Source organism: Elephantulus edwardii, unplaced genomic scaffold (genome assembly GCF_000299155.1).
Source record: "Elephantulus edwardii isolate Elephantulus edwardi_28Jun2011 unplaced genomic scaffold, EleEdw1.0 scaffold00019, whole genome shotgun sequence".
Lineage (NCBI taxonomy): Eukaryota > Metazoa > Chordata > Mammalia > Macroscelidea > Macroscelididae > Elephantulus > Elephantulus edwardii.
In genome coordinates this window covers 14,468,359-14,485,078 of record NW_006399769.1, presented here as the reverse complement: position 1 = coordinate 14,485,078, position 16,720 = coordinate 14,468,359, and the positions used below count along the sequence as shown (strand labels likewise).

The 16,720-nt window shown below is 37.9% G+C and overlaps 1 protein-coding gene across 1 annotated transcript in view; it reads right to left on the bottom strand.

Moving 5' to 3' along the window:
- Positions 1-16,720, bottom strand: part of THUMPD2 (THUMP domain containing 2) — an 88,963-nt gene that overhangs the window by 44,405 nt on the left and 27,838 nt on the right. The window contains exon 6 of the mRNA XM_006882384.1: positions 3,627-3,714. Coding sequence (XP_006882446.1) covers positions 3,627-3,714 — 88 coding nt within the window. The remainder of the gene's footprint in view (positions 1-3,626; positions 3,715-16,720) is intronic.

Genomic DNA, 16,720 nt, shown 5'->3' with positions numbered 1-16,720 from the left:
ATGAATTTTTATACAAACACAGCAGGTAGGTGTAGGTGGTCACACAGATTTGCATTTATATATATATACAATGGTTAGATTACTAGCAGTTGGGGGAAAGTCGTTATTTTAATACTTTATACAAGAGGAAATTCTAGATGGATTAAAGATTTAAATGTAAAAAAGAAACCATGCATTCTGGAATTTTTAAAAAATTTTTAAAAAATGTTATTTTGTGTGCATGTACTGTCAAATCAGATCTGACTGGTATAGCACTAGCAGAGCATCTGGTGGACTCGAACCATGCACTTCTGGGATTGCAGTGCAGCTTCTTGCCACTAGGCCACCAGAATTCCCTACATTCTGGAAATTTGATAATCTGAAATTAGATGCCTCTCTTGGTTTCCTAATTTCTTTTTTTTTTATTTTAGTTGAGTCAAGTAATGATCAGATTGGTCAGATCTATAGCAATTGGTACTAAGAGAGGCTACTGGGTCCCAGGAGAAAGAACTGGCAGGAAAACTCTTTGCAGTGGAATCAACTGATTATTGAACAGCATCATAGCTGAGAGAGGAGTGGGGGAGCCAGTGGATTTAGGGGAAAGTAAGGAGATCAGAGGATACAGGTATTTCCTATAAGTGTCACAGCAGGGGATGACAGTTCTTCCATAATTAAGCCTACTGCCTTTCACCATTTATAGAATTATCACCATCTGAAATACTTTAATAACACCTTTTTAGTTCAAATGAGCCAATAGAGAAAAAGAATGTATCATCTAATAGAAAGGGAGCTCTGGTGACTTGGTGTTAATGAGTTGCCTCTCAATACAAAGCAACGTGGTTCAAATACAGCTGCTCAGCAGGGAAAGATGGGCTATTTCCCATGCCTCTGAAAGCCTGGTAGAGGGTCAACTATGAGTCAATGGGACCCCATAGTACATAACAACATCTAATGGAAGGAGATTGATCAATAGCTAGAGTACAAGCAAGAGAAGAATCAAATATCTAGTGAAATAGGAATTCTAAAGACACAGATAAATATTTGAATAAAGTCAGACCTTCTGGAGATATTTAAATGCAAGACCAAAAAAGCTGTCAGAAAGTAAAAGAAAAAAAGTAACTACAAAATTCAAATAACAAAATAAGGCATATTTCTATAACTTTTGTCATACTTTAAAAGATAAAGCTCAAGAAAAATTCATCATGAAGAGACAAAATAAAAACGATACGGATGCCATTTGAGAAAGAATAAAAGATTTGGAATAGATTTAGGAAATGCAACATTTCTAAGGGAAATTTCAGAAGTAGAAAAAAAGAAAGTTTACATTCATTAAACGGTTGGAGCAGTAGTACGTAAACAACTGAAGAATCCCAACTTGAAGAAGACAGAGCAATTATGTATTGTTGCTGGATATCATGGATATCATTGAGTTGGCTATGATTCACAGCAACTCTATAAACAACAGATCTGAATCTTGCCCTGTCCTACACTGTCCTCATGATCTTTATGGTGCTCATAGCCATTGTGGTAGTCACAACATCAATTCATCTTGTTGAGGAAGAATTATATATTAGAAGCTAATATTTATATACCTCCTACATGCTAAAGCACTGTTCTAATCACTATATAAATGCTAATTCATCTAATACATTATTCTGTGACGTATCACCAATATTTTTACTTTGAAATGAGAAACTAAGCACAGAGGTATCGGATATCTTACTCAAGATTTCTTACTCACTACCTGGTAGAGTTCAAATCAGAACCCAGGCAGCAAACTTACCAAGATTCATGCTAAATATAAAAGACACATGTGTATATAACGGTAATTGTATCTAAAGGAAAAAACATTATTAGCAACTAAACAAAAGGAACAAGGAAAAGCAAAGCCATACTGGCTTTGACATGCTCATGCATAACACTGGAAGCTAAGTGACAGATGAATGGCCTCTACAGACACTTTTGAGAAGATGACTACAACTCTAGAATCATACTCAGCCAGGATATCATACCTCTGCTAAAATGAAAGGAGGAAATCTGAGATGCATAGGAATTCTAACAGTTTATTATTTAAGTACCATCTTTAGGAAAAGACTTAAGAAAAGGAAATGCTAACTTTGAGGAAAATACCTAAGAAAAATCATTCACCAAGGGACAAATAAACCAAAACAGAGGTATCAAGCATGTAAAGATGAAGAAAACTAATATAGTTCAGGAGACAATTGACCTTTCCAATGTATTTTTGTGTGCACATACAAAATTGTGGGTGTCTTTCATGCAATTAAATCTTATCTAAGAATTTGAATACTTAAATTATAAAGATTATTAAATGATAAGAAATTACTATAATAATAATAATGATAATAAATTAAAAGCTGGTGCATTGAATCCAACTTATCTCAACCCTGCCTTAGGTATTTGAGGCTATATATCTTTATGGGAGGAGAATGCTCATCTTTCTCCCACAGCTGGTGGGCCTACTGACCTTTCAGTTAGCAGCCTGACATGTCACCTGTTACACCAAAAGAACGTCTTGTTAAAATTAATAAAAGTGCTAAATAAAAACTTCTGAAATTCACCAAACCGCATTTCAAAAGTTTTTATATGTGGGTGGAAGGAGGGGTGAAGGAAATGGGAAGGATCCGGCAGGGAACTGAAAAGTTTGGGTAATGACAGGCAAGCCCTAACAGTGAGTGATATTATAAGACATAATGCATTGGAATGATTGTATGAAACACAATATGAATGAAGAATAGCATAAAACACAATGTATATGAACTTTGTGAGCAAATATAAAAGAAAATTTTTTTTAAAAAAACCAACCAAAAACTTTTGAAATATATTTTAAGAGAAATTCTGACAGATGATAAACTCTTTAGTTCAATCAAGTAGTCAGCGGTTGAGAGGAAAACGATATTTCCTATAGAAGGTAGTTAACATGGAGAAGAAAAGTATTATGGTAGTTTCATTACACGAGAGGTAAATTATAGAAATTAGAATGTCTTGGTGGTAAAAAAAATAGTACATCCTGGCAAAGAAAATGTTGAAACCTTAAAAGTAGAATAGCAGATGTTTAAGGGACTTATTTACAATCTTGTACAAAAAGATGAAATAATGTAAAAGTAATAGTAGAATAACAATACAATCAAGGGCATTTGAATGTAAACATAATTTCTTACGTTCACAAAACATTTACAAATCCTAATCAAGATTTTTGACTATATGAGAAAACAGTTTTAAACAGTAGAGTTTTACATTTTTGAATATGACTTAGAAAACAGAATTGACAAAATGTGGTAATGTCGTAATGTTTTAAGTCAGCATTTCTACAGTAAAAATACTTTCAGTGGTTGAACAATGTCTAAAAATGCATTGTTTTGTGCTATCAAGTAAGAATCAACCCATAGCTGACTCTGGCAGGTTTTGAGAGGCAGTTAATCTTATGAGAGGATATTGCCCATCCTTCTCCTATGGAGCAGCTGGTGGATTAGAACTGCATGCCTCCAGGATTGCAGGGCAGGCCACCAGAGCATTATTACTGCATTAATTTGTGTGTGTGATGTGGGACGAGGGGAGGGGGAACCAGATGTTATCAATAAGAACCTAGTTACATGAATTATTAAAAAAGGGTGAAAACACTTTCTTACTTTAATTTCAGCAAGAGATGCCATTGCCCAGGCTACAGTTGATCGGAGTCCTGCAGTCCTGATGTAAGTTCTGCTGGCTAAAGGAACCCTAGGAAGAAAGGAGACCAATGGCAAAGACTGTTGTTAGCTGGCATGTAGTCACCTCTGACTCCCAGGAATACTATGCATAACAGAAGGAAATGCTGTCTGGTCTTGTACAATTTTCACCATCACTGGGATGTCTGAAAACAATAATCATTTGTATATGTTCAACATAGACAATTCGCCATGTTAAAGTATATTTTAACTTTATAACAAATATGCCTTGTCTAACTAGCCTTCAGACAAGTAAATGTTTTCAGACAATTAAAATTTAAACTGTTAGGTGCCTGATTTAATAAAATTTTAATTATATATGAAGGAAATCTTTCTAGAATATTTATATATTCTCCTTATATGGAACAGACATTTGCCTGATTATGTGGTATTATCAAGACTACAGTGCTATCACAGGTGTAAGATGAGAACTAGGACAGAATGGACGCTAACACTTGAAATTTGCTTTCTTTAATAAGCTTTCATAAATTTGCTTTCCGCTCATTTGCATCTTTTCAAAAACATTATATAAATCATGACACTGTATTGTCTAAAATAAATTAGTGAATTAAGGGGTAAAGCATCTCCATATGATTCAATGCTCCATTATTCATCATTTCATATCATATTCTCTATCTCATCATTGTTGTCTGTCCTCAGTGTCACCAGATGTTTCTCATCTTTCTGTGACTTTATTTTAATTATCCTGTTTTGGGTACATTATTTATTGCAAATCCCCTAAAATCTCATAATTCAGTGATGCATCTCTTATATTTGAATTCTGTAACTGCATACTTAACTCTTATCGCATTGTAACTAATATTGTACCCATAGATTTGCAATCAGACAGGTACACTGCCCTTGGAAAGATGGTAAAATATTTTCATCTAAGATTCTTGCTTTCATAGGGTTAAGTCTTGCAATTTTCTTCTTAGAAAATTAATCAAAATCAGAATTGTGAAATTATCTTTATTCTAGGCACCAATAAAGGGAAAAAATGGACTCACAGATGAAGTCTATTTATTACAAAATGCTTTTGTAAACATCACAAGTTTATATGCAATCTTTGAAAGCTCTGACAACTGTCTATATATTTTTACTAGCAGAATATTTATTTTATGAGAGGGGTCAGCAACATGTGACAAAAGTCAATGTGTTTTTTACTTTGCTTAAATCTGGGCAAAACCAATCTGCTATCATTTCAATGATTGTAGTTCACAGGGGTCATCAAATTTAAATAACTCCTAAGAGCCTTGACTATCCTGTGCCCTTCTCACAGTGTCCACTGTGTTTAAGGCTATCGTTGCAGTCATTGTGTCAGTTCATCTGGTTGAGGGTCTTTCTCTCCTTGGTCATCTTCCACTTTTCCAAGCTTGATGCTATTTTCCAAGGACTTGTCCCTCCTAACAACATGACCAACGTATGCAAGATGAAGTCTAACATCCTCAGTTAACAACAGAGCCCCTTTATAATTAACAAAACTTTTCGAAGATGTTCAGAAATAAACTCTTTGACATTAAAAATAACTCTCACAGAATCTGGTTAATGTTTTTAATCATATTTTAGTTTTGTATAGGGTTTTTGTGCTTTATTGACTATTTTTTAATTATTCATTTATTATTTTAAAAAATATACACAATGGAACATACACTAACAGTTTCTGCCTGTACAGTTTGGTGACATGGTTACATTCTTCATGTTTGCAACCATTCTCAGCCCTTTCCCCCCTTTCTTATAATTTTTTATTAATCATATTTTAGTTGTGGTTTCTATTTTCTTCTCCTCATGTATGCATTTCCCCCCTTTATTCTGTTATATACAATCTTTCACCAAGCTGAAGATAAACTAATCTCTAGCGTACACTTGTCACAAGAACTCTCCTCAAACATTGTGTTTGGAGATTTTTTACCTAGAGATTATCAAGCTACCACAAACTGAACAGGTATAAATGAAAATACACCTCTTGTTATGTGCCATCAATTCGCCTGTGACTCATAACTCTGAAGTCTGCCCTTCCCTGCCCTGTACCAGTCTCACTGACTCCGATACACCTACCCCCAGTGCCTTAGTTACTGTATTAATCCATCTTATCTGGGTCTTCCTCTCCTGTGCTGTCCCTCTATTGTTCTGAGCATAATGTCCTTCTCCAAGGATTGGTCCCTTCTAGCCACATGCCCAAAGTACGTGAGACAGAGTTTCAAAATCCTAAACTCCAAGGAGAAGCTTGGTTTCACCCTCTCCAAGACAAATCTATTTGTTTTCTTGGCAGTCCATGGTATGTTCAAGAATTTTTCTCCATCACAACTCAAAGGCATTAATTCTATCTTCTATTCTTCTTCTATCTTACTTAGTCATTATCCAGCTCTCTGATGCATAGTAGTTAACTGCATAGACCATGGACTGGATTAGATGCACCTTAGTCTCTAGACTGACATTGCTCCTTCTCAGTACTCTGGAAAGGTCCCTGACAGCAGATTTACCTAATGCCATTTGCCTTTTGATTTCCTGACTGCTGGTGCCAAGAGTGGTGATTGAGGAGGCAAACAAATTGTGTTAACAACCTCAGTTTATCTTCATCCATCATGGTGGTGCCAATTGGCCCAGTGATGAGAATCTTTGTCTTCTTGATGTTGAGCTACAATCCATACTGAAGACTATAGTCTTAGACCTTCTGCAGCAAGTGCTTCAGGCCTTCCTCGGTTTTAGCAACCCAGATTGTGTCATCTATATAACATAGGTTGTTGATGAGTCTTCCTCCAATCCTGATGCCACATTCCTCCTCATAAAGCCCAGCCTCCTGAATGATTTGTTCTGCATAAAGATTGAAAAGGTATGAAGACAGGATACATCTCTAACACACTCCCTTTCTTCTATTTCATATCTCAGCACATTTCTTATTTTCTTACGCATCACACAACATCTACATATTGTATATCTAATCTCTTATCTCCAGACTACACTTCAACTCCAGGTCTGTCCCTTTAAGGATCTATTAGGACATTTTTTTTTACTGAATATTTTGCTTCTTTTCCTTGGATTTTGAACCTTTGTTAATTACACTAGTATCTATTAGTTCTCCAAATCAGAATTTTTTAAAAGTTATTCCAGATTCATTAATAATTCATTGAATTCAGGAATTCCTCTCATATATTGTTCTTTAGCAGCTGCCTCGATGGCACAAAGCTGTTAAGCAGTTGGCTGTCATGGCGCAGTCTACTTCTGTCAAGACTGCAGCTTCGGAAACGCTGGGGGCAGTTCAACTGTCCAATTTGGTTGCTCTGACGAGGAAATGACTCAGTGGGAATAGGTTTGGGTTTTAGTTCTTTATCAGTCATTGTCTAAACTATATGATTCAACGTATCTCCATGGCTCTCTTTATGTTACTCCATTTTTTTCCTGCAATATAATCTCAATTACTTCTCAAAAAAATCACAAATTTGATCATATTGATCTTTGCTTAAAATTCTTATTAATGATCGAATAACATCCAAGTTGCTTAAGATAGTGTGATGTTAATGTGCGTCAATGTAGTCATTGTGCTTAGAATAACTATTCAGTGTGTTAGAAATTCCAAACTCTATGATGTTAATAAGGCAAGATTACAAGATCTGTTAGGAGGCTTATGTGTGAAGCAGCTGGATTCATGAAGGTGGTTTTTCTTATCTTGGTGAGGGCCGTTGGGTATGGAATGTTTAGGTTTTTTTCCCTTCACAATCCAATGTGAACTGACTGGATTTGCTGGGTTTAGCTAACAATGAGTTGTGGGCTAGAAGCATCTTGGTTTAGTCTTAATCTTAGTTTAGGACCTGGTGGGCTGGCATGGTATTTAAAAGACAGTTGGGCCAACTAAGTCTGCAGTGTGGAGAATCATGAGTGAAACAGTTAGATTCTGAAAGGTGGTTTCTCTTGCTTTGGTGAGGGTTGAGTTTAAATTGTGTTTGGGATGAACACTCTTCTAAGTGGTACAGCACTGGTCTGTCAATTTGCTATACTGAAATAAGGTTGCTGTGATGCTGAATGTTGTGCCACTGGTGTGTCAAATGCCATCATGGTTACCCATTTAGACAGCGTTTGGTCAAGCTCCCAGACTGATTCAGGTTTGGAAGCAGGAGTGGCATCCACTTCCTAAACCACATGCCATTGGAAACTCTATGAACATAGAGAAATGATGATAGTTATAGAACAGAGTTTAAGTCTTGTTCACAGGGTGACTATGACACTTAACAACAAGATCTATAAAGATATCATTAGACTTATCTGTTTAAGGGTGTGAACAACATGGTATTTATGTTCAGACTGGTAAGAAAGCAAGAGAGATTTTTATCTTGTCTATGCTTGTCTGTCTGGCTCCTGGTCTCCATACTTGAACCCACAGCCTATCATACTTGCTGACTTTGGACTTGTCAGTATACAAAGTCAGCCAACTGTGACCCTGTTTCCCAACAAGCACCTTGGATGTGTCAGCCTCTAAAGTTGATAGACAGCCTTCAAACCTAGCAGCCTGACACACTGACTGTGTGCTGAAGACTTAAGACTTTGCCTCCCTGGATGCTCTCGAGGGCTGACCTACAGATGTGGGATTTGCCTCTACAAGCACAAAAGTCTTTTCTTCAAATAAATCACTCTCTAAACACCCTTCCCACAAACACTGTACTTAGTTGTTTTGCTTCCCTGCAGGACCCAGCTTAGACAGGCAGCTTCATTTGAAGACATTTGATCAGCCTCAGTTCCTTTCACTGTGTCTATCTATCTACCTGCCAGGCTCCTATACAAGTTATACTTCCTCATACTTCTGCTGTGGTACATGTTACTCGTTGGCCTGCAACATCCTTTTTTCTTACTGTCCATTTGGTGAACTTCTATTTATTATTCAAGTTTCCACTCAGGTAACTGTGTTGCAGTTGACCAATTGTTCTGCATGGTTTCCTTAGCCCTTGACACTGACTTCCACATAGCTGGGTGGGACCATGCTAATGAAGTAAGTAATACCTTTTGGGTTAGAATATACTAAACATGTGTCAATACTAGTGAGGCAAGGATGGCGAAACTCCATCTCACATACTTTTGACATATTTTCATGAGGAGTAAGCCCTTGGAAAAAGATACCATGCTGGGAAAGATAAAGGTTCAGTGAAAGAGAAGATCTTCAGTGAGATGAATTGATACAGTTCCTCCACAATGGTGCTGATCAAGACAAATATTGTGTGAATAGTGCAGATTGAAGTTCTGATTTGTTGTTCACAGAGTCACTGCATGTTGAAGGTGACTCAACAGCACCTAACAACAATAGGAGAGCTTTCTAATGCTGGCCCAGAGCCATGAGGATGAAGATCAAAGAATCTGTAAGCACAACTAAGCTATCCTGACTGAAGAATTGTGTCTTATTTCCTACCTGAATTCTAACCTGTTAACTTAACCAATTAACTCCATAATTGTGAATATGGTCTGTGAATTCTGTGTGGCCATTGCAATAGATTAGTAGACCAAATAGGAGAGCAGCAAGAGCCCTAAGAAGGATGGTTGGTGCTAGAAGTGATAGAGGAAAGTGTTTATGCATGGAATTATTTCTGGAAATTGTCATGGAAAGCAGTTTCATACTCTGGCTGTGTTGTCAGGATTGTTTCCACTTGTGAAGTTAACAGAGATCAGACTCTACCCCAATATAGGATCACACTATTTTTTACAGTGACGCTTCTCTGCATATAATTTTTGATCACTCATCTTCCATCAAAATTATGTCTTTTTCCTAATTCTAAACCCAAACCCACTATCATCAAGTAGATTCTGATTCATGGTGAGTCTCCATTGGGTTTCTGAAGCTGTTAATCTTTAGGAAAAGGTTTACATTTTTTAAGGGAATATCTTTCTCCTAAGAAGCATCATACAGATTCCATTTACTCACCTTTTTATTAGCAGCACAATACAAAACTTGCTCCACTGCCAGAGCTCCTTCTCTTCACTCTAGGGAAACAGCTATCCTATGTTTGCTCCACAACTACACTTGATTCATTAAACACAATAACCATTTTACTCAGGACTTTGGACACTTGGCACAATGCTTACCATATAATAAGTACTCAATAGATGTGTCAACTGAAATTAATTAAATGAATTAATCTTTTTCACTCTAGCAAATGCTGTTTTAAATGCTGCTTTTTTTCCTTCCCTATTTGTCAAACTATTTTAAAAAAGACAATAATTGGAATTTATTCAGCATTTACTGTATCATAGAAACAGTAACAAGGATTTTCAAATGAATTCTCGCATTTAAGTCTCACTACAAAGCACAGGTTGCTGAAAGTGAAGAAAGCTTGAAACACTTAAATAAGGAAGATCAAATTGAACAAAAATCTTCACAACTGGACCCAATAATCACCATCATGATAAACACAGAAACGACTTAACTTATCAAGGGCTTTATTTTACTTTGGTCAAAATCAATATTCATGGGAGTGGAAGTGAAAAATGAAAGGGGTCAAGAGATCATTGGGTAAATCTGCTCCAAAAGACCTCTTAAAACTGTTAGCAGATGGCACTCTGAGGACTATAGTACATCTGACCCATACCATGGTATTTTCAATCACCTCACACATTTGTGAAAGTTGGACAATGAACATGGAAGTCCAAAAAAGAACTGATGCATTTCAATTATGGTGCCAGTGAACAATATTAAATATACAAAGAACTGCCAAAAGAATGAAAAAACCTTTCTGGAAGAAGTGTAGATATAGTGCTCCTTAAAAAAGAATGGCAAGACTTCAACATATGCATTTTGGTCATGATATTAGCAGGGGATTGCCCTTGGAAAACATCATGTTTGGAAAAAAAAGTTTTTTAAAAAGAGGAAGCCCTTAATGAGATGGGCTGACATAGGCTGTAACAATGGGCTCAGACACACAATGAGAAAAAAATGTTGTTCTATTTTTCATAGAATCACTATGAGTTGGAACAGACTTGACAGCACCTACAACAGCAACAATACATAGCACTAGAGTTGTTATGTATGGAGTGCCGGCAGCCTAATGGGTAGGGAGTTGCACTGCTCATCCAAAGGCCTGAGGTTTGAATCCACAAGATGCACCATGAGGGAAAGATTGACAGCCTCTGAAAACCTGTCAGAAGGTCAATAATTATTAGGTTCAAATATGTTGGTGGATTTAAACAGCGAGAGGCGTCGGAGTCAGCAGTGCCGCTCCCTAAGATCTCTGAGATGAGAGCTCCCAGAGAGTTATTCAAACTCAAACTCTCATTGCAGTGGAGTCAGAACCACAGGCTGCAAAATGCTTAGGAAGAGAGTCCCTATCTTTCTTCCATGGAGTAACTGGTGCATTTGAACTACCTATCTTGGGGTTGGTAGTGAAACTCCAACTAAGCACCAGTAATTCCTTAGTTTAGTATAAGATCAATATCATAAAAAGCTAAGGAGAATTTTACACACAGATCAATCTTGAAGGGTTAACAGTGATGGGAAGGGAAGAAGGGAGAAAATATTAATGAGAAAAAAGTTTGGTCTTATAAAAAGTTTATATATATGTGTGTGTGTGTGTGTGTGTGTGTGTGTGTGTGTGTTTAAGTTAATAATAGCATATAATTTAGCATATTTATATACACTTTAAAACTTGTTTTTGTATCTCCTGCTCAGTATATAAATATGTGAGTGTTAGTACTATAGTTTTATGGTACTCAGCAGCACTGCTGAAGAAGATATGCTTCTCATAAGCCATTGTTTTTTAGGCATGTAAAATCACCATTTGTTGCTGTTGATACATGCCGTTGACTCACCTGTGACCCATAGGGACAGAGCCAGTCTCACTGATTTCTACACACCAGCCCCCACTGTCCCAGTTACTGTATCAGTTCATCTCATCCAGCGTCTTCCTCTACTGCACTGTCCCTCCAGCTTTCCAAGCACGATGTCCTTCTCCAAGGATCAGTTCCCCCTGGCCACGTCCAAAGTATGTGAGATGGAGCTTCAAAATCTCAACCTCCTAGGAGAAACTTGGTTTCACTCTCTCCAAGACAAATCTATTTGTTTTCTTGACAGTCCGGGTATGTTCAAGACTCTTCTCCAGCACCACAACTCAAAGGTATAGATTCTTCTTCTGTTACCTTTAGTCACTGTCCAGATGTCTGATGCATAGCAAGTAACTGTGAAGATCATGGCCTGGATGAGGTGCACTTTAGTCTCTAGACTGGCATCACTGCTTTTCAGTATTCTGGAGAGGTTCTTGGCAGTAGATATTCCCAATGCAATTTGTCTTTTACTTCCTGACTGCTGGTGCCAAGAGTGTTGACTGTGGTGCTGAGCAAGTTGTTAACTGTTAACAACCTTAATCCCTTCATATATCATGAAAGCTGCCAAAAGGCCCAGAGGTGAGAATGGCCAGTGGTCTTCTTGATGTTGAGCTTCAATCCATATTGAAGCCTACAGTCTTTGACCTTCTGTAGCTAGTGCTTCAGGTCCTCCTCAGTTTTAGCAAGCAAGGTTGTGTCATCTGTATAAAATAGGTTGTTGATGAATCTACGTCCAATGCTGCTACAACATTTCTCCTCTTTAAAGTCCAACTTCCTGAATGATCTGTTCTGCATATAGATTGAAAAGGTATGGAGACAGAATGCACCCCTGACACACTCCTTTCCTGATTTTGAACCATGCAGTGTTTCCTTGCTCTGTTCTGAAGACTGCTTCCTGATCCCAAGTATAGGTTTTGCATAAGCACAATCAAGTATTCTGGGATTCCCATTCTTCTCAAGGTTGTTGTTGTTGTTAAGTGCCATCGAGTTGTAGACAACTCACAGCAACCATATGAACCAAAGACCTGAGCACTATTCATAGAGTTTCCAGAGGCAAGCCATTTTGGAAGTGGATGCCACTCCTGCTCCCAAGCTTGTTTTGATCGGGAAGCTCCACCAAACACTGGTTAACAATTATCACATTTGACACATAAGTGTCACGGCAACCATGAGTTACACAGCTATGCACAGACCAGTGCTATACCACTGTTTGACAAAACTGTTTGACAAAAAACAATTTAAACCTGGGTTTTTAAATAGGAGGCTTTATCATGTCACCTCCCCTTAGTGAATCAACATTCCACCCTACTGCCCACCAATCCCAGCCAACAGCTTCTGTAGAACCAGCTCCTGTAGATGACTTTCAAACTAGTCTCCAATGCCATACTGCCTACCAAAAAGGGTTTTTAAATAGGAGGCCTTATCACATCGCCTCACTTCCCTTAGCGAATCAACATTCCACTCTACTGCTCACCAATCCCAGCCAACAGCTTCTGTAGAACCAGTTCCTGTATTGTGATCTATACAGTTAAGGCCTTTGCATGGTCAATGAAACAAAGATATGCTTTTCTTTCTGCCAAGATCCATCTCATATTGGCAATAAAATGTCTCTAGTGCTACAGCCTCTTCTAAACCTAGCCTGTATTCCTGGCAGTTATCTGTCAATGTACTATTCTAGTAATTTCTGGATAATCTTCAGAAGGATTCTGCTAGTGTGTAATATTAGTGATGTTGTTGTTGCTGATTGCTGTTGAGTCAAGATTGACTCACAGGCTTTTCACAGCTATCTTTGTTACTCCAAGTTCATAGCGTTTCCAGAGGCATATGGTTTAGGAAGTGGATGCCACTCCTGCTTCCCAAACTGTTTTACAACTGGGAGCTCCACCAAACACTGTCCACAATGGGAAACCATTCTGGTATTTGATATTCCCATGGAACAAAGTTCAGCATCATAGCAAAAGCAGGTTATTGCATATAGCACATTGACAAAGAGTGATGTGCAAAGTGGAAGAATGTTCCAAGATGCAATAGCACTAGTCTCATTTAGCAGTAGTTAAGTGTTGCTGGGTCAAATACGACTCCGGGTAAGCTTTGCACAAAAGACCTGAACTTTTTTCTATAATTAACTTCTTTTCTATACATTTAGGAGAGTTTGTAGAGTTGCCAGAGGCACCTCATTTAGGAAGTGGATGCCACTCCTGCTTCCCAACATGAATCAATCAGGAAGCTCATCCAATCATTGTACATATTGAGTAACCATTATGGTATTTGACATGACTATGGGATAGTGGTCAGTATCACAATAACTCCAAGTTGTTCAGTACAGCAAATTGACAAATGATTGCTGTGTCTTCTAAAGAATATTCTATTAAAATTAACAAATTTACAGGTCTGAGGGCCCTACAGGATTTTAAATCCACACCCTTGAGTAGGGCTCCACCCTTACCCTTAGTGTAAGGTTCAAGGACCTCCCGCTTTTGAGGCAGACAAGGAACAGTAACACACAACAAAAAAGACTCCAGAAACTTCCCTTGCCTGACCGCCATTCAGATGAAACCACCATTGAGATGAGTGCCAGTCAGCCAGCCAGCTTACTTCCAGGGTGAAGGGAGACTTCCAAGTCTCCAAGTCCCCAGACAGGCTACAGACCCATCCCAATATTAGTGATATTGTTCAATAATTTCCACACTCTGTTGGGTCACCTTTTTTTTGAATGGTAATAAATATGGATTCCTTTCAGTCAGTTGGCCAGGTAGTTGTCCTCCAGATTTCTTGGCACAACCTGGTAAGCTTATCCATGGCTGCAACTGTTGAAATATGTCAATTGGTATTCCATACATTCCTGGGGCTTTATTTTTTGCTAAGTCCTTCAGAGCAGCTTGAACTTCCTCTTTCATCACCATTGCCTCTTGATCGTATGTTGTTTTTTGAAATTCTTCTGTGTCAGCCAATTCTTTTGGTATAGTGACTCTCTCTGTATACTCCTTCCATCTTCTTTTAATGCTTCCTGAATCATTCAATATTCTGCCAATATTATCCTTAAGTGTTGCAACTCATGGCTTGAATTTCTTCTTTAGTTCCTTTTGCTTAAGAAATGCCGAGCGAGTTCTGCCCTTTATATTTTTCAACTCCTTGCATATTTCATTAGAACACTTTGCCTTATCTTCCCAAGCTGTCCTTTGAAATCTTCTATTCAGCTCCTTAATTTCTTGATTCCTTTCTGTTGGTTTGGCTTCTTGGTGTTCTAGTGCAATATTCAGAGTTTCTTCCTACGTCCATTTTAGTCTTTTCTTCCTCCTCCTCCTTTGTAATGACCTTTTGCATTCATCATGGATAAAGTTCTTGATACCTTCCCATAGCTTATCTGGTCATTGTTCATTAGTGTTGAAGGCCTCAAACCTGCTCCTGAGTTGGTTTTTAAGCTTTTTTTTGGAAAATTTTTATTCCTGTGGATATGATTTGATCTTCTTTAGCTTTAATTTGAACTTGCATACGAGTAGTTCCACTTTTCCTGATATATGAATATTCCTTTGTTCTCTGCAGTTGCATGGCAGCTGCAGTTATATTAGTTGTAGCAAGTTTTATTCAGAAGTAGACTGTGCACAATATGTTGTTCAGTGATTATTTGTCAAGAGCCTATTGTCCTGATTCCTGGGGACTCAGATTTCAGTCCATTTGGGCCCTGTGAGATAAATCATGTTTCTACTTGTACCCGGCCCATTTGGGTCTAATCCCATTTGATCTAATCCTTAAGGTTTCCATTTCTCTGTGAACTATCTCTTTGTTTCTAAAAGATATAAATAATAAAGGATGCAGCCGCTCTCTGGCAGCTCTTGTCCCATTAGTGTCTTGACTTGTCTTTTGTGCTGTGTGGCTCCAGTCCCGTCCTGTCTCTACATGTTATGTGTTGCATCCTTATTTGTCATTTCTTCCAGGTAATCAGACATAGAAATAACCTAATCACATATCTCCCAGAGAAACAGAATACAGGGTCACAGCAGTTTACATCACAGGGCCCAACTCTGCCGGGTACAGAGTTAAATAAAAAACATACATTCAAACAAGACTTCTTTGTATTCATAAACTGTGCTTTCTTACATTTGTAACAACTTTATCAAGAGCAGAAACATTTGTTTCTACTCTCACAAGAATTAGTGTCTAAACATGCATGGGAACTGCTTGCAGTCCTCTTTCTCAGAGTGCCTCATGAGAGCTGCTTGCAACCTTCCTTCTGAAGACATCTTTATGTGCAAGGCACATAGCCACATGGCAATAATACAACCCCTTACATTCTTTGCCCCTTACAGGGCAAAGACCTTCTGTGAAATTTACAGCCTCTGAAAACTTGCTATATAGTCAGCTATGAGTCGGTCCAACTTGACAGCAACAAGTTTGAGTCTGATTGCAAGAAAGTAAAAAAAAAAAAATCACTATTTTGAGCCAATCAGTCTTTTCTTCCCAAAGCACCTAGGAAAGTATCTGCTACAAGAAAAAGATCCAATGAATATTTTTATATAGAGAAATTTACCAATTGTACTTAATATTTGTAACATGCTAAATGGTCAGGGAGGCACGATTTTAGAAGCTAGCAATAATTTTCCACACTAAAAGAATTATGGTAATAGCATGTGGACAATACACAGGGTAAATTTAAAATTTTATATTTTATTTTATATTTTTAGTTAAAATTCCAAGATGACAACAGATAAAACTCTTTAGCTTAAATAGAGGCCTATAAGAATCACAATAGATGTAATTTCCAGTATTAATCATGCTGCTATAAGCACGACTCTGTGGTTGTGTACCATAGAGTTAGAACTGACCCACAGCTGACCCTCTAGCAGGCTTTCAGAGACAGTTAACAGCCCAGGAGGAGACTGCCCATCTTTCTCCTGCAGAGCAACTGGTGTATGTGATCTGTGTGCCTGTGGATTAGCAGTACAGCTATATTTCTATGATCCAATCTTTCACAGCTCAAAAAGAGTGGTTGTTATTAGGTAACATGGAGTTGGAACTGACTCATAGCCAAGCCTCTAGTTATCAGAGGCAGTAAATCACATGGGAAGAAACTGCCCATCTTTCTGCCTTAGAGCAGCTGGTAGATTTGATCTGTGTGCCTCCTCTAAATATGAACATTCAGATTAAGACAGACTAGGAAGAAGGATTGGCCACCCACTTCTGAAATAGCAGGCCTCTGAAAACCCTATGTACAACAGAACACACGC